General features: G+C 38.6%; 1 protein-coding gene across 10 annotated transcripts in view; it reads right to left on the bottom strand.

Moving 5' to 3' along the window:
• The window catches only part of col25a1 (collagen, type XXV, alpha 1), a 226,343-nt gene extending 201,932 nt beyond the window's left edge, over positions 1 to 24,411 (bottom strand). For all 10 annotated transcript variants that reach the window (XM_015377305.1, XM_015377306.1, XM_015377303.1 and 7 more), the window contains exons 1-2: positions 23,848 to 24,411; positions 23,674 to 23,743 (exon numbers count right to left, since the gene is read on the bottom strand). In XM_015377305.1, coding sequence (XP_015232791.1) covers positions 23,674 to 23,743; positions 23,848 to 24,087 — 310 coding nt within the window. In that variant the 5' untranslated portion in view covers positions 24,088 to 24,411. The remainder of the gene's footprint in view (positions 1 to 23,673; positions 23,744 to 23,847) is intronic.
• Between the last annotated feature and the right edge of the window lie 1,349 nt (positions 24,412 to 25,760).

Raw genomic sequence — 25,760 nt, 5'->3', positions numbered from 1 at the left:
TTGTGGGCGGGACTAAGTTCGGAATGGCACCCAGGCTAGGCGAAACAGTCCTTCTGAAGCTGAATTAAAACAGCTTTTTTTTAAAGCCACTCCCAAACCTCTTAAGGAAAACACTTTGTCCTTTGTTAGCAGTATTTTCTCTTGTCTTTCATTCTGATTAAAAAAGGCTCATCTTTGCTGTAAGTCACAACCACATCTAGTGATTGGATTTTGCGAAAACATGTATAGAAATGTTTTAATTTTTCAACCCATCGCAGCAATATGAAGAAAATAACATGAAAGAAAAAAGAACTTGCACTTTGGAAAAGTGTCAGTTTTGGAAGATACCCAAAGTCTTGGATTGCGATTCGATGGAACATCCATAAAAAGTGGATCGGTGCATCCCTAGCTCAAACCCGTTTTTTACCCCATTCTGGTCCAAGCCCTGAAAACAGGCTCTACCAGCTCCTTTCGGAACTGATACACTGTAAGAACGACGTCCGTCAATCTGGCTCGCCAGGCCATGAGTTTACACCCTGTATACCAATAAAATACTCAGCCTCATGGAATATCCGTGTATTAAAGTACAGACCTAAATCCTATCAAGGATCTGTCTTATAAAAATCATCTTCCCTCAAATCTAAGAGTTCAAGTTATTATGCGAAGAAGAATGGACAAACATTTCAGCTATATATATTGTTGCTATTAATGTGACATAAGTGAAAAAGTTAGAGAATGGAAATACTTTTTTTTTTAACAAGTACAAAGTAAGGTAAACACCATCTCGACACGTGTTTAAAATTACTCGCCTCTTATGACTCATCTAACCTTGCACACAATTGTATAATTAGCTTTTAGAGTCTGTTTACCCTTGCTACTCTATCTACGTGCTGTTTTGCTTTCCAACTTTTTTTTTTTTTCCTGATTTGTGCGTAATGCTTCTCTAACAGAGGTTCTTTGCTAGAGGCACATCACAAGTCAATTTGGATCCCTTTTACTATGTTAACAGACTTTCCTCTCACTGGAACATTTGGGTGTGCAACCTAAAGAAAAAAAAATTCACTTTGATAAATTCAAGGCACTGTCTTCTCATGAATCCCAGTGGGGGGATAGGTTCAGTGTGCAGACAGGAGCCGAAAAACCAGGACCACATGAGAGTCTCCAACGGAAACCCCTCTGTACACACTGCAAATCAAAGCAAAGACATGTAAGTGTTTTTCCACGCGTTCAACAGACAGGAAGGGATGGTCCCAGTCTGGTCTCATGAGATTTTTCAAATTAAAAAGTCCATATATTTTTAAGAATTGGAATTATAATGGAGACTCTATACATTTGTACTCTAAAAAAAAAAACTGTGTAAAGAAAAAAAGATATTCAGGGTTATTTGCAGTTTGAGAAAGTCTGGAATTTGATTCAACTATATTCCAGATAAGCATGGAAAAAGAACAAAAGGTGTGGAAAGGATGTTTTTTCTTTCTTTATATCCTGAGTCTATTTCCTGTGTAATTACCTAAATGGTGTATTCATCCATCCATGTAAGTATATCACATATATCAACCCATCCAAACATTTAATGCAAACATTTGTTTCATCATCTTTCTGTCCATCCTTCATCTCAGTCATTTATCATCTGTCTTCAATCCATATAAGGTTCATCCAGAAAGTCAGATAAAGTTATTACAAAGGAAAAAAACGACTTGGTCATTTTTGCCTTTTATGTGATGGCTTCAAACTTGAACCTCCATACTAGTTTTAGTTTAAAAATACTTTTCCCTATAATTAACTAAGATGTATATAACTTTATGATTACACCATTTATACAAAGAAAAAAAAAGATGCAGCACATGAATTATATGTAAAATTAATATCTAATCCACAATGGGAAGCCACAAACACTACTGCAACTGTTGCTTGACTGTGGACAAGTTTGGGCCTATAGAGCCCGTTTTTTTTTTTTTTTTGATAGGAAAACAGGACCTGCTTTGATACCGTCGGCAAATATTGACTTCTCCAGGACGGTTTCACTGCATCCAACAGGACTGCAGAATCTCAGACCTCCCCTGCTTCCCACACCTGCTGTGGCCTAAGACTTTATTTACACCAGGACCAGTTTGAAATGCTCGTACGGTGCCGCAGTAAAACCAGAGATGTAAAAATACACAAATACACAGCAGTCCACATTCCTCCCTGTTTCATCTCCAGCTCAGCGTTTGCGGAGAGTCTGAAAGGGTCTCCGTTCTTAGTGATCCTAAAACTACGGCGAAGGTCTGTCTTACATGAGTGTGACTTTCTCAGCAAGGATCAGACATGGGCAATGTGGAGTCAACAAGTCATCTCCATGTCATGTATTTAATCTACCCAGCCAATTAACCAGGTGAGTCCAATCTGCACAGGTTAATTCACGGTGAAGATTGGACTCACCTGCTTCAGTGGCTGGGTAGAACAAATACATGACATGTAGATGACTTGTTGACTCCACATTGCCCATGTCTGGCAAGGATTAACTTACAGAGCAGTTAAACAGACACAAGACCAAAGTGACATATGTGGTTGGCCTGTATTTATTCATAACAGGCCAACCCTGACCTTACTCATCTTTGCAACACCTATGTTTAAGACAAACTGATCTTTAATCGAAGTTGTGAGGGCCTGTGATAACCCATCTAATTGTGATATTATCAAACCATCCAAATATATACACTGACTGTTAGAAGTTACCCTTGCGTACTGCTATATTTACTAGAGAGGCAATATCTGAATGGGAACAGACTTCAGTGTTTTGGGGACTTTGAGTCAAAGCATAATAAATACCAAAATGAAAGCATGCCATACAGAGAAGGCTAAGTCGTCACTGAGGGGTTGCTATTTTCATGAACCATTTAATGCGGCCTCAGAAGACATTTCTACAAATTGTTATTTGGAAACATCATAGAGACCTTCTTTTTAGAAGGAGAATACAAAAAGCTCTGGTAGTTATCGGTTATTTCCTCTGAAAATCCTTCTTCTGAAGCTAGTTTGAGGACAGATTCTCTGATGTAAAGCCTCTCGTGAGGGAACCGTATCAGCAGTGCATGCAGACTGCGCTGATTAAAAAAACAGCGTCCTTTCTGTCCATGACTCTGCTGCTTGTGCATTTCTTTCTTTCTCCTCTAATTAATAAATGCAGTGAAATGTTGAAAACAGCCAAACAGCATACTTAGAACACTAAAAACTGTTGAGACAGAAGGAGAGAGGAATGGATTTTTTTTTAGGGTGTTCTTTAAAGAGTTGTCAGTTTTGCTACAGGGTTAATTAGAACTATTATACATTTGCATCTGACTTGTATGCAGGAGGATGGACCTCCATGCTGCTTAAATACATCAGCACTCCAAATAGAAATTGCTCTGGCGCAAGACTCCTGGGCTGTAACCAAACGTCCGCCTAAGCCCTGAATAGGTCACTATATAGTGGTAACGCCATTTTATATGAGTCTCTAGTGGATGAAAAAGTAGTGAGCTCAAAATTTCCCACAAATCACCTTGAAAAGTAGTGATCATCCATGGTCTAGACAAGCAGATATATCTCACATGTTTTGCGAGAGCTCTCTTCGCAAAGCATTAAGGGATTTGTTCTGGCATTGACATATAAAGATGGCACGTGCACCGTGCGGGGAGGTGGAGTTATGTGACCAACAGGGAACAAAAAGTAGTGATCGTCTGTCTAAACGGTCAGTTAACTGAGTTCACTTTAAAGTCCAATTTATAGTCCCCGCTATATATAGTGATTGAGTGATTAAGGGATTATTGCAGATGTTCGGACACAGCCCTGGATAGGTGTCTAAACTTCTTCAAAAAACCAAGTGGAAGTCTGGCTCCCTTTCATTTGAAACCTGTCAATGGTTGCTATGACCCAAGAATTTACACAGGCAACTATACATTTAAAAATTTGAGAGTTCCTCTGAGGAAAAATGGATGAGAAAACTGTTCTGTGTCACTAATACACACCAAGTGTGTTCAAGGAAATTCTTTTGTTATTGGAAATGAAACATTGGTTTGGGAAGCAACTGCACGTGACCTATTTCTGACATCATGAGGTGGCTGTGCCTTAGTGCAATTGTAAAATCTGTTTCATAAGTTATATGTTGTATTTTTCAAATAATGCTACTTCAGTAATGAGTTTGCGTCCACTTGTAAGTATACATGTGTATTTTATCTAATCGACAAAGGGTCAAAGTAACAAATACAGGTTAAAAAATAAACATACTCCCTCACTGATACGGGCAGAAATAAAGCCTGGTTTATGCTCAGAAACCAGGTCATCTGCGTGTGTGTTGCAGTTAACACAGATATGCCCCTCCTTCTGCAGACACTCTGGTGCACCTCCCCAAAATTGTAGGTGACCGCAGACAGTGCCACATACAGGAAGCCTATGATTGGTCACAGCTACATCCGCTCTACACTATGCGTATTTCCTGTTTGGTACCCTACTGGCTTGTTTTGTTTGTATGACTGCCATTGTGGAAAACGACTCGTGAAGATGGACCAGCTAGAAGAGCGAGTCTGCGAAGAAGTGAGGAAGTACCCAAATCTGTACTTCACATCTCAGTCAAAGTGCACGTTGCTCCAGTCGCCATTGTTGTTGAATGACCTCCATAACTGGCACGTGCCACCCACCACAACAACAATTCTAGCTAGTTTGCGATTGTCCCTCTTGCGTTGTGGCGTGGAATAACATAGCGCAAGACCACACTTTAAAATTGGGCATAAATCAAAAAAATCAGCGTCATACCTGTGACAAGCTCACTGCGACACACTGCTGTGGGAGTTTACACAGCCCTTAAGTGTTATAAGTTCTGTCCTCAGCAGAATTAGTAGATTGGTGATTAAGTAGGTTGAAAGCTGCATGATATATCGGAACACAGAGTTACACTTTTGAATTCTCAAATTTCACAATCACAAAAGATTGTTTTGATGTAATATTAGATAGGTTATTATATTTTCTGGTGCCTTATTTTGAAATTATACTTAGAATTTATATATTGGCCCTTTGGATGGATATCCATTTTCTTATATTTCTACATGGGATGAAGACAGAAGTGAATAACAAATTTGAATTTCTAAAATCCAGCAGCTGATTTGAAAAAGCTTTTACATTTGTATAATCCCGCTGTAACATTTATTATATTTTCTACTTAGTGAAATTTATCCACCATGGTGTTTTGCCCCCTCTTAGTATAAATTATTTCTTCAGAAGGCATTAGGCCTGTCCATCAGGGAGAGGGCAAAATTCTCTCATGAGTGGATTTTTTTTTTTTTGGGTGAGGTTTGCTTTTTCAGTTTTTACATGTAAAATATATAATTTTACAAAACATCTCATGTGTGATTATTGCTCCCATTGCACAGAAATGACTAGGGCAAGACAGAGCACAGACCTGTTTTTACTGTTGTTGTTTTTTTTACTTTTATTACATTTTGGAACACTATCAGATAATTCAGGCCAGGAAAGAGACCCACAACATGCTGGCAGCAGCATTGTTAAGCAACAGACGGTAGTTGAGATATGATTTTAGCTATTTCGTTCATTGCTATGACAGCCCAAAGAGACATAATTGGGTCGGATTAAGGCAGTTTAATGTTCACACCAGAAGCAAACCCAACCACAATATGTCTCAAAGTTGACTAGTTAACCTCAGAGTGGTATTTTGTCTGGCTATTAAGTCTGGACGGGTTTCGATCAAGTTGGCTAAATTCGCAACTGCACAACAGGTTCAGACCCAAGCACGAAATGAACACTGTACAGTATAAATGGACCAAAAGTGACAGGTATGAATACAGCCTAAAGGGTTGTTTTTGGACAGGAGGTTCTTTATAAATCAGCACCTTCTTAGTCAGGACTAGGCAGTTCCAGTCCTTCAGAGCTGGGGTTCTGCAGGTTTCCCAGCTTAAACAGTTTTGATGGCTGGATAAGTAGCATACTATTGTAACAGGCCATAGAAAATCGAATTATTGAACTCAAGTTTACAGAAGCAAATACACTTTCAGCACACAAAGGGCACCTTTAATATTCTGAATTGCTTACTCCTTACTTTTGTTTCAGAGGTTGTCATAGAAAAACATGAGTCATATTTATTAAATAGTAAATCTTTAAAAGTCATTCGATACCTAGTATGCTGTAGATATTAAAAGAAGGAAAATTGTAAAACACATTTATACTATGAAAACAGTTTATTATTTCTAAATAACCTTCTACTAATATAAGGAGCTAAAATGTAGTGTTGGACTTTAGCCAGTAAATCTCCCACAAAGAAATTAATACAGGTTAGCTTCCATTTGTCAAAGTGACATTTGTTTGAACACACACCTTTCATTTGTAAAAACGAGCTGCCAGTCTGTGGCTCTTGTGAGGTATTAGCAACTGTGGTGCAAATGAGAGAAGCTATTTCGCCTCAGTCTCTCGTGTTGATTTTGGCTAGGACTGGCTAATCCGAGAACAGGCCAGAGGGGACCAGTTTACCTGGGGTAGAGTGTCAGAAAACTGAGAGAATGATATGACAGGACTGCATTTTTCCTCTCCTGTAAGCTCTCTGTGTTAACCCCTTGAGCTTGCAAAACATCTTAGCCTCTAACCCCATGCACTTCCTTAAATATGTGTTCTTACAAGCCAGCATACAACCACAAACGAGACCTTTATTCACTGTATATAAAAATCTAGTGGCTCAGGTTGTTCAGAGTTCATCAGAACTTATTTATTCAGCAAAGGCATGCAACCACAACATTATGCCCACTGCAGCGAAAAAAAAAAGATTGCTGACTGAAATGTTGACCATCAAAAATGCATACTGACCAAGCCAGCACCTCTTAAAGAAAGCTTTATCCTGCACTGTGATTTGGTTTGCTGAACCACCTAAACATAAACACAGCCATTAATGATCTCAATGCCTTATTTCTCATACCACTTCACATTTTTTCGTGTGCAGACCACAGTCTTGAATATATTTCGGGTGTTTATGTGTTGGCCTAGCAAAAGGTGGTGCATAATCGAGAGAAGAAGGTTATCGCAAAGTACTAATTCAAAAATGTATAGGACTACTATGTGTTGCATTAAAGTCTATTGAGGTATGACTCTCCTCCTATTGCAAAACTTTAGGAACATCAGTTTTACTGACTTAAGTGTGTCTGTTAAAATGTTCAGGTTTCACAGTATTTCTCCTTTGGATTCATGTCTAGATTCTTCTCTGGCAGGACAGTGAAAAATCGTCCTCAGTCTTTATTCCTTAGCCACCTCTTTCAGGTTTTCTGTCAGTATTTCCCTATATAAAGCTTTATCTATACTGCTTTCAACTTTCAACAGCTTTAATGTCCTTGCTGAAGAACATATAACACTGTTGTCAACACCATGTTTCACAATGGGAATGATGTTTTCAGGGTATTGAAAAGTGTTTGTTTTCCTGTAAGACAAAAAGGTTTGTATTTGTGGGATCTCACTCTGATATTTTGTTTAATATGTTTTCATGTACTCTACATAGCTAGTGCTACATTTCAAACAATAATCTGCTTTCTTTTAGCTATAGTTTTCTTCTTGACACTTTACCAAGGAGAACAGATTGATTAAAACCAAAACTAATAGATGCCCTCTTAACAGCTTCTGACACTTCACCTCTGTATCTTTTTCAGATAAACTCTTTTCTCAGGGAAAACCAGACCTGAGTCGACCCACTAATTTACGTGATAAGATTGAGCGCAACGTACGGACATCAACACACTGCAGCAGTCACATATGATCTAGCAAGCTGAAACAACTTTGTTTACATTCAATAAACATGGTGCAGCCCTGGTGAGAGGGATTCATACAGATAAAAGAGCAAAACAATAAAGCATGTTGACTACGCCATGGCTTCCTTACATGTTGCTCTCCATTGTTTACTATCCTGACTTCTGTCGTACTGGTGACATCATCAACACTAACTCAGCAGAAGGGTGTCACCAGACATGCAGTTGCAGGGAGTTGAAGGTGAAACCCAGCTTTTTTGTCAACGGGAGCCAAATGCCGATAGCTAACCGGCCAACCAATGTCTGTAAAACCCTGGTTAACACACTATTTTCAGTGGGAAAGAGGCTATAGTCTGTCCCTTTTTAGCTGATAGATGCTCTGTAAGGTGCTATGAGTTTCCAATGTAAGGTTTTAGTTTCTACCTGCGCTTTCAGTTGAGGCCTTCCCAAACAACTAGACTCTACCATTTGGCTAGGTGATTTCTAAGAGCTAAACCATATTTCATTTTGGAATATTAGAGTAAAGGAGGCTGCATAAAAATGCATGCAGCATGTTTACATTTATTCGTCTTTCCATTTTTTTATTCCAATTTGTAACAATAAACTTCCTGTTGGTTTGTCATATGAAATATCTTTAAACAAATTGGATATTGGGCTTGCAACTTGGTAGAATATTAAAAACTTCAGAGGGTATAATTAATTCCAAAAAGGTGGTGCAGATCCCTCAGGGTTCAGATAAGTTCATGCTTACTTTTTTTTCTTTTATAAAAACAATCACACAGCAACCAACAGAGGTGTAATTGTAAATGCCCATATCAGCAGAGATTGGCAAAGCTCATTTAAGCTTCTACCAACATCTTTCAGTCAAGCAACATTTTCTCAAACTGCAACTGAGTCTGGAGCTGGCAAAGCGTAGATTTATGGTTATGACATTCACAAGCAAGCGTGCCTGAACTCCTCAGAGAATCAATGTTTCTTTAGTTTAAATCTTGAGTTCCACTCCATGATGTTGTGCTACCAGCCCCCCCATGTCTTAGACGAAACCTACACCCTTATGTTATTGGGCCATGACATTTGCAGAAATGCAGATACTTTGTCTGCTCCTACAGCTGACCTCCACCAAAAGCAGCTCGAAGGAGGAATTGCCAGAGTTAATGGATTGCAATGAATAACGGCTTTTAAAAATAACAAATTCATAATCTAGTCATGCTACCCAGGAGGGTCCTACTTAAAAGCCACACATGTGTAAGACTTTCCCCCTCATTTATTATGTTACATGAAGGGAAAAGCAGCCCTGCTGTAGCTGACAGAAAATGCATGCTCAAGCTGAAATACAATCATTAATTTGAGCATCACTAGGTTCATGAAATGCTCTTTATTCTTGAAATTGATTTTACACATGTATTTGAAACCAGGCAGAGAACATAAACTAATCTGGTCATCAACCTACTCTGTGTAACAAATGAGGCTATCTCAAACTTACTGGGAAGCCATGTCACATTAAATCAGTGGTGTCAGGTCCTGTTTCAATCCTCTAATCTATCAACTTGCTATCAGACCTCTAGTAACATTGGTAACACAAACAGAGGAGGAGAGAGCCCAAAGGTCATTTGTTTTGGTCAAGGGAACAGTTCTTTTTAAATCTTTCAGTGTGAGAATGATCACAAGGACATCAAATCAGTCAGCCTGACACACAGTAATTCATCTAAGATGAAAAGACTCCTATTGTTGCTTTAACCCTGACCACACACTTTGCTTGGCTGAGTTATAACTCTGCTGGGGTTTTAATTTAAGCTTGTCTATTAATTGTCCCTGTTTGGACCCCCTTGTGTTGTTCAGCCTTTAAATTATAATACTTTTTTTTGCTTTAAATTATAAAAATCATTTATATTCAACATATAAAACTGACCTTTGAGAAAATATTGAAAAACATAAGAGTGATAGCAAGACAATACATAAAAAAGTTAGTTATCTAGCAGCAAAGTAAGTTAGCATAAATAGTGGTACTTCCACTTAGACGACTTAAGATTTTATTTTTTTCCTCCATTTTTTACACAGACAGCTTTTTTCAAAAGTTGTAACATTGGAAACTTCAGGTCCATTTATAGTATGTATGCTTTGAATTTCTTTGATAGTGCAAGTTTTACCTGATTCAACCAGCATCAACAACAGCAGGAGGTAAATGTGTTTGAAATGACACTTCTGTTCTCGCCAACATGCATACCAGGACTCCGACTGAGAAGTCAAGCTTGGACTGCAGTAATAGCCACAGCGCCAGGACCTCATGAGACAGGAAACTACTTGAGATAGCAGCAGGGCTCGAGGGAAGTGGCTCATTAACCTGGATTCCAGCAAAGCATTTCCAGGGCACCATAATGATTGGTAAAAGTTAGACAGGTTACTATATACTGAATATAATGCCTAGCCATTTCATCTTCATAAGCGATTATGACTTATTGAAACCTATAGACTGGTGGTCCTATTCAATATGGGAAAATGTAAATTAAACTTCAGCGATTTTGCAGCTTGGTTTATATAAAGTTGGAAAGAAAATAAGAATAAATACTGCTATTTCCAGATTGTATTTTTCATTCCTCTTTATTTCCTTCCTTCCTCACTTTGCTATACCTTACTTTACATCATTTTTCTCTTTTTCTTTTTGTCTTGGTTTGTATCTTTCCCTCTTTGTCATCTCTCCCTGTTTTATATTTTAGCCACTTCCACTGTGGAAAAATCTGCAATTAATTCACATATGTCTTACTTTTGAAAAGGGCATAAGTTTAGTTGGGCATGGTCAACAATTGTATCTGGCAAATGTAAAGAAACCATGTAGAGATGCGTATTGATAGTTTTCTCATAATGTTCAAAAGATGTCTATTAACACTGACTCTCAATAGCACATTTTTTATGTTTATACATCAGTGGCATAAAATATACATGAAGTGCTCTGATTCACAAGCTAATAACATCCCAACTCAGTGGGGTTGAGTCATTAGCAAATTACACTGCATGAATACCAAAAACGGCATGAAGCCAAATGATTTTAGTTCACCTCATTCTATAACAAAGTATTAAACAATACACATATTTAAAAGAGTTTGTGGCATATATTCAAGCATTCTGATCAAAACTATTTTATATGACCCTTGTCAGGTTTTATTTAACCTCAATCTCAATGGTAATGTTGATAAACTGTAGGGTAACACCTCAGATTTGGAATTGGGCTATCAATGTGACTTTTTTAAGAAATCACCCTTTTAAGTTTTTCATTAATTATACTAAGTGAGCATATTTGATGTTGTAATTGTAATTAAAATGTAATGAAAATTATATTTAAGACTTCCAGCAATGGCTAATAAGGTGCCCAAAAATCGAAATTTTCGAAATTGTAATCACATTTTTTAATGGACCATAGCTTGGAAACCATATAATTAATGATGAAAAGTATTTAGAAATCTATTATAGTTTCTTTGATTATAAATCGATTGCTACAACCACAGTTTCCAGCGCATTGCAGCACAATAAGCAAACAAAAAAACCTAATTTTGTTTATAAGAGCCAATGTCACAAGTGAAATTCTCCATTGGGAAATCATGAAGTTCTATTCTATGCTTTAAACATCTTCTCACCCTTTTTGCATATATGTCTGTTTGAGGACTTGAGTCATTACTGTAAAAATGTGTTATCATATGGGGTTTAGAGTTTCACTTGAGATGACCTGTCCACAGATAACATGGTGAGTCATGTGCACCATCACACAGTTGAACAAATACTCTTGTGCCAGAAGACAGAGATTTCAACCTTTGAAGGCAGGAGTGGAGTAATCATAGGGAGGTATGACTCTCTCAAACATCCGTAAATCGTTTCTCTTTATCACATTAGTATGAATAAATAGTGAAATTGTACTGTTTGAGAATACACCATAAATATATCTCATCGACATCTTAAAAATGTATTGAGATTTATTGATGCATAAAATCAACAATGAAAACGAAAGTTTCCAAATATAAAAGCAATGCCTGGATTTAAATATATATTCAATTACAATTTATTAGATTAATAAATCACAATTCCTATTCAAACTGTTTTTGGTAAATTATGATTTTGCCCTTGAACACTTTTTAATATATATTCCACTATTATAACTTTCTATTTGTTTAGGGATTAATCAAGCATATATTTATTTATCTATCCATTCAAGGAAAAAGAGTATTAGAAAAAAAAACAAAATAAGACTTTTTATCTACCAGTAAAAAAAACTAGTGCTATTAAATATATTACAGGCATAGAGTCGGAATCTATGGTATTTAAAAACTTAGTAAATATGTTTCATAGTCCAAGCAATTCTTGAAGATGTATAAATTCTGTAGATCCTTATTGTGATAAAGATAAATATGCAGCATATTGTTCAATCCTACGGCAGTCTACTCCTAAACTGAACTGAAATAGGTATGATACAGAGCAAAACAAAGTGAAGGAGAAAATAGTCTATTAAAAGCCATATTTTAATTTTTCAAAGAACTTTTCAATGTATTTTAGATTTGCCAAGATGTCATTCAAGGCACTGCAGTGCTTGAAGAAAATGTGTCTGTGGCACATCTCATATTGATTGCAAGTGAATCAAAAAGCATTTCTAAATATTGGAGCAAAGATTATACCGCATATCTTAACATCACATATTAAGAAAACAGGAAACAAAATTGCTCCAAATTGCTTGTTTCATTCAGCATGTCTCGATTTACAAAATTCAGTTAACGAACGGCTTGAAAACATTTGCTATTCATTAAAGGATGACTCAAATTGCTGCATGCTTTTGTCACACTGCTTTCTATAAATGTTTGAGGGTATATCCATGCATCCGAATTAGTACACAGGTGCAGTTGGGTTCAAATATTTGCACAGTGTGTTTATTGCCCTTTAATATTAGCCGGACTCACATTTCATGTCACATTTAGCACAGCTTTGAGAAGGAAGAGCAGGCCTGCTAATGGTAAGTTCCCCCACTGAGCGTTGGCAAGGAGGGGGGACGGCGAACATGCCAACAAGTCCTCTAGCAGAGTTCCATTCACTGATGAACCCCCTGGAAATCCAGTGCATGGTCCATTAGACACCAAGCACCAATAGTAAAGTTAGGACAACATGGTACTATTTGAGTTAAACTTCTTGGTGGCACCATAAGGGACTGTGGGAGTTTACATCTTCTTTCAAGCTGCTGGGCAAATCCTGCTTTTCTCCATAATTTTTTTCCACTGTAAAAACTGAATGCCTGCTGTCTTTCAATGGCCTAAAGTGAAAGCTGCTTGTTTTTGCTAAGAGGACTTGGTTCAGAAATTGAGAAGCTCTCATAAATGTTTGTATTGTCTGTAAATAAATGTTCTACAGTGAATACTGCCAATATTATATTGGGTGTGCACCAACCTGTCTAGGTTTCCACTTAGATTATGTAATCCCCACTCAACTCAACACATTTTTCTTTAGATATCCAAACACCAAAAACAAGCAATCAACTAAACGTTAAACCTCACACGAAGGCAGTTGGCAAGTTAAACATCCAGAACTAATAGTTTGATTTGGATGTAATGTGGTGCGCATGCCGATGAGCTATGGGTATTTAACTGATTCCATCTCATAAGAGCTGGCACTGACAGAGAGACTCCAGACACCTCAAGTGGTGGCATCACAAGTCAAGCAGTCATTAATTAGCCAATAGACTGACTGAAAGAAGGTCATGAGACACAGACAAGGCCTTGCAGACAGAATTATAAGTTTTTAGAGTTAGATGGGATTTGTCCTGTGAATTTTTATGAGGCCAGCAATTTTAATCTTGCATCAGACACTTCTCTAACTCCCTCTTATGCCACTATTTTATTTGTGATAAAAGTGTCTAAAACAGGTATTAGAAAAAAGACCCTGTGTGAGGACCTTTTTAGTCAAAAGGGCAAATTTGGGCTATCCTCAGTTGCACTAGATGAAGAAGAGGCGCATTTGTGACGTGGTGCAGCCCCGCCACGCAGTCGCAGCTGATCGCAGCTGTTATAGTCAACTAGAGTGGTTTCACTGAGAGAAGCATCCTTGACGCACCAGCCGCTGGACCCTTCCAGTTCTGCTCTGGATTAACATGGCATTGGTGTGTTAAGCATCAAAAATAGAAGAACGGATCCTTTAGACAGGAGGTCAGTTAATTAAAAAGCAGATTTGGTCCAGTTCACAGTAATATAAATACTATATGTGAAGACTGTGAGTCACATTTTCTAGACTTTTATGTGATGGGAAATTCTGTTCGTGCAGATAATCAACAGCCATAATATAATTGATCCAACTTACCAATGATGGATCAAAAGAAAAAAAGATAAGATGATTAGATAAGAGCAGGCACAGGAGACACTGGTCATACTGGCAAAATTAAAACTTTTCCGGTTTATTGTTCTGTTTGAAGCCTACAAAAATAATGCTATGCCACAATACATGCAATCAGGGTGGGATCTAACCATGTCAGCAAAGATGGGAATTAAACATGAAGTTTTCAATAATATAACCAGCAAAACAATAATAATCAACATAAATGTGAAATAATTTTAATTGGCATCAAAGACTGGAAAATTCTTTATTCACAAAAATAAAATCTAATCAACTGAAAGAGCCAATTTGACCTTAGGAATGTTGTGAGGATCTTAAAGAGGCTAAGTCCTGCAATGTCATACAGAGAGAATAAAAAACGTCTTATTTAACAGAAGACATCCTGTTCAGGGAGGGGTCCCAGGAAAAAAAAAGTCTTTTTAGATCTACTGGGGCAGGGATGAGTATGTGGGAAGGGGACTTAGACCGTCACAAAGGAGACTCCTGTTAATGTAACTTTCAAATCGAGCTCATAGCTTTATGACAGAGTTTGTATGTCATCTTTCAGTGCAGTAAGTCACTGCTCTTTAATGGTGGTCCATTAAATAGAGAGGACCTACAGCAGTGCTTTTACAATGGAGGTTGAAAAGTAAAGAAAGGTAGAGTCATTAATCATTGAGAGTCATGCAAGTTCCATCCAGGACTTTTATAGTGAACTATCTTCAATGAAAAATAAAAAAATATCAACATCAAATCAATCAGAAGCAATGCTCTAAAGGAAGAAAATGGTAAATGAAAAATATTATTTTCTTCATATTTTGGGTGTGCCACTATGTCACAGTGATGGAAACCTTTTCATTTACCTCCAAGAAGGAAGCATGTGAGCAGCCAAGCCAGAATCCCAGAGCTTCCTGCTTTATTCTGCACAAAAAAAATGACGACTACGGCTCAACGCCAGGAAACGTTCAAGGACACACGAGACAAACCATTAGGCTGGGGCGTTCTGATTTTCCTCCACTCTGTTTTTGGCCCCGATCCTCTAAGCCTGTGGTGCTGAAATCGGCAGCAAAGAGCCATTCGCCCTCCACCGTATAAAACTCATGTAATCTGCTCTTTAGTCACTGTGTCCCCTTAAGGTTAATGTGGAGTAAAAAAGAGGAAGAGTGTGCCACTCTGTCAGGCTTTATGTCCATTTCCAGCTGGCATTTCTTATCATATATCATAAAAAATGCAGTGTCAAGCATACAAAGAGGCCATCTGTGCTTTTTGCAACACTCAATCTACTAATAATCATCAAAGTCTTGCTTTAATTTATGTAAACTCATATAAAATTAGATTAATACATTAGATATGTTGGTCTAGAATGCTTAGCTTCTAGAAGTGTGCAGAGGTATTCCCTGCAACTTTTTCCTCATTTTGTCATGTTTCAACCTCATTGGGTTTCTATGTGGCAGGATTTAATTTCCACTTTCCAATTTTGCATAATTTGTTTAGTCCATTTTTATGTTAAGTTGTATAAAAACGTGCCATGTTCTCAATGTGAAGTGCATCAGATCCATAATTAGATCAAGTTAAAAGCCTTTGAGCAGAAAGCAAACTCATGATTGGCTTTTCAGAGCTGGATGCAGGTGAAGACTCCCACGCTCCTTTAACATCATCTCATGCCTATGTTAGTCAGAAAGAAAGTCAAACCGGACTTACCTAACCAGTAGCAGCTGGCCTCAGCAGCTACCTGGAAGTCTGCTTAGCTTTACCTAGCACTTGGTAATTACATGACTATTAGGGTACCTCCTGGCACCCAACCACACAGAGGGCTTAATTCAGAAGCTGTCAGTGATTAATTACAGGTTGCCTACTAAGGTGGAGATATCAGAGGGGGGTTGGCTAAATTGTAACTGTATAACCCCACTTGGATTACACATTTTCTGGAGTGGAAAGGAGAAGTGTAAATTAGTTTTAATACAAGTAGGAACAAAATGTCTTTACCCTAAAGGCCTGGGCTCCCAGTGTTTCTATTTGTCTGTACGGTGTGACTTTTGGAGATGTCAAATCTGGTTTAGGGATAAAAACCTAGCAAAAACATTGCTGCATCTGCTTACAATTTTAATTTGAAAAGTGAGGTCACAACATCCAACTGATCCAAGCCCCCTCTGCCACTTCTGTTGCACTTGACAGCCAGTACTGCGAGTTAGCATGAAGCAGAAAAAAAAATCCTGCGGGCTGTAGGTTGTTGTACTCTCAAGTGTATTTTGACCGATGTTTAACTGCCAAGCTCTTTGAAGCGTTAACACCTAGAAATGCTGCAAGGAGGATTGGAGGGAGGGGAGATGTATAGGAAGGTAGTGGGATTTGGGCATGTGATTGCTGACTGTGCATTTTATGATGGTCCCATTAGCAAGTTTTGCACTGAAAGCAGAACCCGAAATAAGGACAGGGTAAATAAAAAATGAAAAGGGAAACAGTCTGCCAATGCCAATAAATACTTTAAGACCTATAGGAATAACCACAATTATGTAAAATGCCTCAAAACATATCTAATTGCAGTAGCATATTCCTATTAGAAAAGTTAAAAACACAAACTTTAGCATGAGAACACTTCTTATAAATGGACCTTTCAAGCCTAGTTTTATCATGGAACTGTGATCAATTAGGCTGGATACCAGAATACAGGTTGAGATGTGCGAAACAAAAAAAAAAAAATTCTTTCTGCTAGAAAACTGTAGCAAAGACCTGCACCTTGGGTGTCTCCAAGTCTTTCATTTTACAAACTCCACGACATCCTACATCAGCTTTGATAGATCAGCTGGTAAAGGTCAGAAGACAACTGAAAAAAATCTATTTTTTTGGTTCAGTGAACGAATGATACCTTAACTCTGTCAGGTCTCTAAAACAACTACTCTATATGCATTGGGATGAAAGTTGTTAAATGGTGCTTTTCCAAGTCAGGGGACACTACATTCAGTCATTCCCTCACTGATGGTGGCAAGCTGCCCATAGCTGGCCAGGCGCACACTATCATAAGTGAGGCTTACACTGGGGTGCACTGGGCCCTTTGACCATCATCGGTAGGCAATGTGGGCTAAGTCTTAAAAAGTAAAATCAAATGAACTCAAGACTTCTTTTGGTCACATTGTTAAGATGTTTCAGGTTGTTTTCAGCAGACTTCAGCAGCAAATAGGAAGGCTGTATTTACAAATGGTAAATGGCATGAACTTATATAGCGCCTTTATTCAAGTTAGGAGACTTGACCAAAGCGCTTTACACTACATTCATTCACCCATTCACACACACACTCACACACTGATGGTGTCAATCTACATTGTAGCCACAGCTGCCCTGGGGCTCACTGACAGAAGCGGGGCTGCCGTACACTGGCGCCACTGGGCCCTCTGACCACCATCAGTAGACAATGCAGGTGAAGTGTCTTGCCCAAGGACACAACGACACTGAAAGTCGGGGCTTGAACCGTCAACCTTTCGATTTCAGGGCAAACTCCTACATCCAACGCCACTGTCGTAACAGCAAATGTCTCTATTATATCCTTTTGAACTTTTAATCTGTGTCTGTCGTAGATTTGGATGCTAATGTCAGCTGTGTCCGATTGTAAACAGAAGCCCCATTTACACTACCCTTTTGAAACCTTGCTGAGATCGGTTCGAGCATGATAACCAAGATAACTGTTGAGTGTAAATGGCATGCACAACTGAACCGCACCGTGCCAGACACAATCGACCCGCGCTAAACTGGTACTAGTTCAACAGTAGGACTTGGCGTGGTTCAGTTCTGGCTCGGTTCTCAGTGGCAAAAAATGCTTGAGCAGACCACGTCATCTCCTTACAGTCAGCCTCCGTAATCATGACATTTCAGACATTCATGAAAATACTAGCTTGCCTACTGTGCCACACAATTTCCAGTAATGATTCTGCTCAGCAGTGTGATGAACCCCAACATATGTCGTTTTTTCCTGCGTCTGTTAGCCCTGATGAGACTATAATTTGTTGTGTCCTCTCCCAAAAGCTGAATCTGTCAGGTCAATTCACCAAAGGCTGCCTTTTTTGCCTGACTCTATGCAAACAAAAAATGTTTTACAATGATAACAAAACATAACTTCCTGAATGTTTCAGGCACTGCCATGTTGGTTGGCTTGTTTATCTCTAGAGAGCGGTAATACAGCAAATTTCCACTAGGAGGCGAGGACCGCATTAGCGTAGTGTGATAAGGAACCAAGCTCACCACGGTTAACTGATCCAAGCTCAGTGCGAACTCGGCACGGTATATATTCGAGGTAGCATAATCCGTAGATTACAATTATTCTAACATAGTGCCAAGTATGTTTTTTATTGCTTATTGGAAAAGGCGGATTCTAACAGAACTCATAAATGAAAGAATATAAGTGAAAGTGAAATGGCAACTTTGTTTAATAGATTAAAATGGGAAATATAGATGAACATGACTGGAATAGAGGTAAATTAAACTGTAGTGCATACAGTTTTTTTTTCATTTCAATGCTTGTTTTTAGATCTCTTAAAGATCCAATGGTGAAAAAGAATTACTGTCAATATATTGAGATATTTTAAGCACCACAGCTTGTCAAAAAAGTGATGGGGATTAAACAGACACTTATCATTCAATGTACTTGGTTCTTAAATTCTTTTTTTGGTAAGAATTCTGTTGCAGCATAAGGTAGACTTGACCTCATGAGCAGGATTACAGTATCTGAGGATGAAAATAAGCTTCCTTTTTTGTGGCATCTGGGAGCTGTAATTTTCCATGTACCGTAGCTATAAAACATGAAAGAGAAAGACGGGACCCAAAAAAGAATAATGACCTGTGCAGGTGGCAGTAAGAGCACTTACAAGCAAAACACCATGTAGCCTTCACATCTACAAACCCAAAATGCTTTTAGTCATTTTGTAGCCGATAACTAAACAGTACCTGACACTGTAACACGTAGGTGACACCAGCATGATAAAACTTCCTTTTTGAAAAGTAGAATATCAACATATATGAAATATGTAAGGTTCAAGACTGATTTTCTGATATAAAACATACTCAAATTTTTTCTTTTTTTTAGAAGCATGAAAAAACCTCAAGCTATGGCCCATTGCACTGCCTATTCAAGCACTCCATCTTCTATGACATTAATAAAGTGAGGGCTGTGAAAGCATATTATTGTCCTCACATAGAAGGAAAAAAAGAGCCACATCTGAGCCATAGGCTGTCTCTTAAACAGAGAAGAGGAAAATCGAGTGAACCTATTCAAAAGTCATGGAGTGTAAAGCTATTCGTTTGAAAAGTGAAAAGAAAAAAAGCATTCAGCTGGCAAGGAGTATGCTTTAAGTTGCAAAAAAAAATAAAGAAGCAGGGTCTAAATGTTAAAAGTATAGAGGACGATCTTTTATTTCTGTGTGGATCATCTAAATAATTGATCCTCTTAATTGTCTATCATTCTGGTGATATCTTTATGTAAGGCCATCATACATGCTTGCCCCATTATCTTTTTTTGCGTATGTGCAATTCAGGCATATGTGTGGTGAGCTACGGTTTCAGCCAGTCATTGAAGCAAGCCTTTCTCACCACGTTCCTTTGAAAATGGCCCAGGGTGATAAGAGAAAAGGTGTCTATGAAGTGTATTAGAAGAACAGAAATGCATCAGAAGAGGCAGTTATGTGCGGAGAGCTCTCCTCGCAAGGCATTATGGGATTTTCTGTCTCAGCGGCCCGCTGTCAGGTACTAATAACAAAGACGGTGCAGGCACAGCACAGTGGAGGAGGAGTTAAGAGACCTACGGGGGAGCAAAAAGTAGTGATCTTCTTTTCGAACGGTAAGTTAAATGATTTTGCTAAAAAAAACAACAACAACAAAAAAAAAAACACTATATAGTCCCTGCTCTATATAGTGATTAAAGGATTTAGGGGTTAGGGTGGACTTTCAGACACAGTAAGCTTGTGTGAGCTATGAGAACAACAACTTTAAAACATAGCGTGCACCAGGAGAAATAGGCTTGTGCGTGCTCTCCCACACATTTAATAGGCGTTCCCTCTCGGGAGCAGGTACAGGGATGTGCATGAGCAATTTTTTTTTTTTAAGTGGAAAGGGCAGGTCTCTTAGAAAATTGGCGAAAATCCTCCACAATACCTTTAACTTAAAAAAAGGGTTGAACGGTTTGATTAAAACAACAAAAAAACTAAAAGGTGTGTTTCAAAATTGTTACCTTGATCTTCAAACCTACTGAGTTTCATTACTCTGAACCCTTAATCTTTACTCAAATGGTAGTGAGGTTCCAGTTGGTCTTAGACAGAATTAAAAAATAGTAACATTTTGTGGAAATATGATGTTCTTAAACACCACAACTTGCAGTAAATCTGCCTATTGAAAAAGCTCTGAAAAGGTTAAAAAAAATCTGGGATTTTCTGTGATTAAACCATATTTTTATATGGATGTCCCACCAAAACTCCAAAGAATTAAGTATAATAAACGTTTAATATATTTAAAGAAACCCAAAGTCTGTGATGACTGAGGCTAACATTAATTATCCCTCCATTTTTTTTAGGGAGGAGCTTAAAAAATCTACCTTGCTTCTTAGCAAAGGTTCCTGCACTGGAGGTGCACCCTAGGAAGATGCGTGACATGTCGTCAGCTGTTGACTGCCTCTGTTTTAGAATCGTCACACTTCATTTCAATTTGATTGGTTTCATGGTTTCATCTCTGCTCTTTGCAGGGATGTGCTCCGAGGAAAATAAAGAACAGATGTATGACGAAGTGCAGAAAGTGGCGTGATTGTGATGGGTCTCATTAATGTTAATCCTTCCAGTACTTTAGGCTCATTAATTCAGGCATGCCCACTCAGCAGATGACTCACTTGCTGTCGATAAAAAACACTGGGTAAAGCTGGAGAACTCATTCATTTAGGATTATCACTTTGCCAATTCCTGTTTTTCCTACTTAGCTAAGGCTGAACACAATGAATATATATCTAACTGGATATGTATGTCTATCGATTACAAAGATAGAAGGAGAGGCAGGCATGTGTAATTATAACTTCTCAATGTACAACAAAGTCCTGCAGCGCTGACGACAGCTGCTAAACCCAAGAAAAAATCAACATTTTAGTTTATCAGCCAATAAAGTACAGTTCTGAAGGAAGGAAGGAAGGAAGGAAGGAAGGAAGGAAGGAAGGAAGGAAGGAAGGAAGGGTTATCGGCTCTTTGTTAAACCGTCTCATAAAAAATCCAATTGGAATACATTAAAGCTTTTGCTGAGACCAAAATGTGGCCAAAGAACCATGCTAATTGATGTCAGTACAACACTCCTGAGATAATGATAAAGAGACCGATGGCTCATGCTCCATTTTTTTAAAAAGTTGCTTGACTTTGAAAACTACCTGCAGCACGAGGTCCAGTAAGTAGTTTAGCAGACTGGCAGGAAAGGAGCATACAGTTCCTGGAAAGCACATCAGCAGAGCGCTGTGGAGTGACACAGCTTTACAAAGGCATGGTGGATGCTTTATTCTGACTTCCTGGCCCTCTTTTCATCCACATCTAATGGAACTGAGGATTTTCTGAAGATTTTTTATTTATTTTTTTTGCTGTACTTGCAAAAACAGTGGAAGCTGAAAACCAAACATTTAAGCTATTCTTTTCCTATCAAATCCCAGGAAACTAACATGGTTTTGCTTCCATCTTAAAGCCAATGAACTGAAATACTGGCTTTATGCTTTCCAGCGGCTTTTTTTTTTCTTTTACATTAATCGGGTTCAAACAAGGTGAATTTATTTTTTCATCATATCTCACTCTTCAGCTCATTAGTGAAATTTCTATATTTGCCAATCCTAACAGAAATATACGCACTTTACATTTAACAATAAAAATAAATGTGTTATAGAGCTACTCATCTCATTGAAGTCCTGAGATTTTTCACAAGAACTACATTGTAGGTGATGAAGACTGTAGAACCCTTGGCTTCAGGCCCCTAAAGCACTGCAGGAATAAATGTTTCCATCTACTGGTGGATAATGTGTATTTCAAGTTGTATTTATTTTCTATTTTATATGAATTTTGTATTTGTGTATGTCAAGTGGACAAGAGCTTCAGAGGTTAAATCACCAGTGAGAGCCACAGCTGAGCTCCGGGCAGGTCTGCCCCAGGGCACCTCAGGCCGCTCAGCTGTTACACAACCAGACATCCTCAAAATGTTCAAGTCAGAATCTCATTCATTCCTGCAGCTCACTCAAATCAGCTGGGTCAGACCAAGCCTGGACAAGGCCTTTGGCAGGATTACATCTACTGTAAGGGGTTCATCTTCAATTAAGCCCACCACCCACTGCAGCACTCTTAAACCCCTTTTTGTACTTTTAATACCGCATCAGATATTTTTTTTTTAATTAACAGCATTGAGTAAACATGGGTGCAGGACACAGTGTTGCTGACTATCACAGCACTGCCCAAATAACTGGGACAGAGAGCTCGGTTAATTATCTTTCAGGTATTAAATGTCTTCAAACTATACAATAATCTCAATAAATAACAATATAATAAAAAAGTTTGTTTATCATGGTGTTTAAATAAAAAAGAAACTCACATACCATATATAATTATCACATACAGAGTAATACAGTTGCTTCTTTAAGTTATTGTATGACTTTTGCTTACAGCTAGAAAATTTAGTTTCACAGAAAATCTTATTTGAGATAAATGAAAATGGGTTTTTTGACAGGAAGATCTGACTGCTGAAAAGCATGTTCATGTAAGCCACACTCCAGTTTTACCGTGTTTCCTTTGCATAGCATACTTCATCAATACGGCATCACATGGAGGCACTAGGCCTGTGGCTCTGCTGCAATGTTAAACTGCATTGTTTTGAGCTTGTGTCACTCATCTTCTGCTTTAAAACACTCCAAAAATTCTCTGTGGGGTTGGAGCTTAGGTGAGTTAGGTTTCCAATAAAGAACAATCGTATCATCATCAGTAAACCGTGTATTTGTTCTTATTTCAGTGTATGTGAGTGCAAGCTGAACATGATGACTTGATGAGATGAATGGAGTCTGGTGTGCAATTGCTTGGTTGAAAAGAAAACCTGCAGCCACACGGCCCTTTCTGGAACCGGTTTAAGAACCCTGTAAAGCAGTAATATATCAGCAGTGGGGAGCATGAAGTGCTTCTTATTGGACTCCTGCTCTCGTGGACTTGATGAAAGTCAGTGGACCAATGCCAGCAGATAGCATGGCTTCCAAAATCATAAGAGATACTATTAATGACAATTTAACTTTTTTGATCCCTCACTGGAGAAATTTACCTCTGCATTTGACCCATACCCATGGGGATGCTGAGGTTGCCACTGTGCGGCGCCCAGGGAGCAGTGTGGGGTTAAGGAGTTGGAGTGCAGGCTGTGGGGATCGAACCAGGTACTTAGAACCTTCTCAGAGGCAGGATTACACTGCTCTAACCCACTAGGCCTATAGTGGGTTAGTCTCTGCTTTGAGAATGCAATATATATATATTTGGACCCCTGTGTGTGTATTCAAGTTCTATTGGGACCCAAAGCACCCGCATAGTCAGCATACAGTATATGGCAAACTCTACAGACAATGAAAAAGTTGAATTGTCATTACCTGGGGGGCAATTGCAGTCAGCTGTGGCTTGTCTTGCAGTCCTTATCTTGACGAAATTCTCATAAGAGCGCTAAAATTGCACAAGAATGTCACTTTTATTTATCTGCATGCAAAAGTGAGACGGAATCATACAGGCAGCAAAAAAAAAAAAAAAAAGTGCAAAGTGAGGTTTACCTGAGAGAGCAGCTCATCCACTCTCTGCTGCACCAGAGAATTGAAATCCTCCATGGAGTATCCGCGGACCTGGATGAAGGTGCGCTCCGCAGCCCCGCTCTCCAAACCAACAACTCGACTCCTGACGTCCGCCGCGCTGATGCTCAGATGGACGCAGAAAGCGATGGATGCCACTGAACATAAAGACGAGATGATGTGCAGAGCTGCGGAGCGATACTGTCGCTTCACCTCTTTCTCCATTTTTTCCTTCTCCCTCTTAATAAAAATTTATCTCCACGAACTAAATGCTCCTCTTCTTTCCTCGATCCACAGAATTCAACTGCGCGATAAAGCGCATCTGGTGCGGAGTCACGAAAGGGATGGCACGCTGCTGCTCTGAATGGGTGCGCGCGTCTGACACAGGGAGAGAGAGACACTGCGACGATGCGTTCACGTACTTTCTGGTGACAGGGTAGGATAGATGAGTGGAGCTCCTGCAAACTTGTTGCACAGTAGCCTGCTGGGGAGGGAAGCTCTTATTACGCACGGTAACCTTAAAGGAGAGACGCGCTGAGAGGGAATGGGAGGCAGTGCGCAAGTTGGAGAGACATCTCCCACTCTCATTAAGGCAACAAACCACCTCCCACCTGCCATGACTTATTAGCATAATTTATTAAACCCCCCTCCCCATTAGGAAGGCTCAGCTGCCATTAGTTGCTGTGACGCGCAGTTATGCTGCTTCTTTCCCTGTGAGATCCACCACTTGTGGAGCTCATTTAGGGCGCTGCGTAAGAATGCTTTTAACGGATTAAAAGTATGGTTCATCATAAGGACTCTAAGTAACACTATTTGGAAAATAAAGCTGAAAGCTTGCGGTTTTTTGCGTAAATGCGCAAAAAAAAAGGAAGCGGACTACAGGGAATTACAGGGATATGCATATTGATATGCAAAGAAATGTTTTGATAAATCGTGAAAAGCTACGTACTTCACGATTAAGCTGATTTTCTTACTTCTTTCGTGATTACATATATGCATTAAGCCCTAATTTAATAATTATATATAACAAATTATCTAGATCTGCCATCAAAAGGCATATGATTAACATAATAACAATGGTCAAATTACAGTCTGTGCTGCATGTTTGCAGATTTCCCATCAATTGACATGTTTTTATAAAAATAAAAAAAAAGAAACATCTGAGCAGCTTATTTAATAGCGTTATAAATACTTGCCACTCTTTGTCGCCATCATCCGGTCAATATCAGTTATAAACGCGAAAGAAGTGATAAAAAAAGAAATAATGTAATAATAAAAATATCTAAATATCAATTAATGTTTAACAGGAAAAAAAACAGTACAACGTTGTGCATGAAGCTTTGAGAAAAATCATCACATGTTAAAAAATCAAATGTTAAAAAGTTTTAATATTTTGTATAGTATTTTTTTTTTACCTTCAAATATCCTGAAGCAAATACATTTTAGAAGAACATGTAAGTGTAATTACAGCTGAAAGCCTTTTGTAATGTGTTTTTATGTGTTGCACATCTATAAAATAAACTCACTGCCCACTCTTGATTGAATAATAACTGAAAAGTGTTTGTGAACTTAGATTTTCAACTCTTACAAAAGATTCTTAAATGGCTTCCTTGCAGCAAGAAGGTTCTGGGTTTGATTCCCAGCCTGGGATTTTTCTGCATGGAGTTTGCATGTTCTCCCTGACCCTGAGCATGCGTGGGTTCTCTCTTGGTACTCCGACTTCCTCGTGCAGTCCAAAAAAACAAAACAAAAACATCATGACTGTTAGGTTAATTGGATTCTCTAAATTCTCCTTAGGTGTGAGTGTGTGCATGGATGGATGGATGGATGGATGGATGGATGGATGGATGGATGGATGGATGGATGGATGGATGGATGGATGGATGGATGGATGGATG

The sequence above is a fragment of the Cyprinodon variegatus genome, unplaced genomic scaffold (assembly GCF_000732505.1).
Source record: "Cyprinodon variegatus isolate N-32 unplaced genomic scaffold, C_variegatus-1.0 Scaffold151, whole genome shotgun sequence".
In the NCBI taxonomy this organism is placed as follows: domain Eukaryota; kingdom Metazoa; phylum Chordata; class Actinopteri; order Cyprinodontiformes; family Cyprinodontidae; genus Cyprinodon; species Cyprinodon variegatus.
Note: the sequence above shows the minus strand (reverse complement) of the source record. Positions and strands in the feature narration are given on the sequence as shown.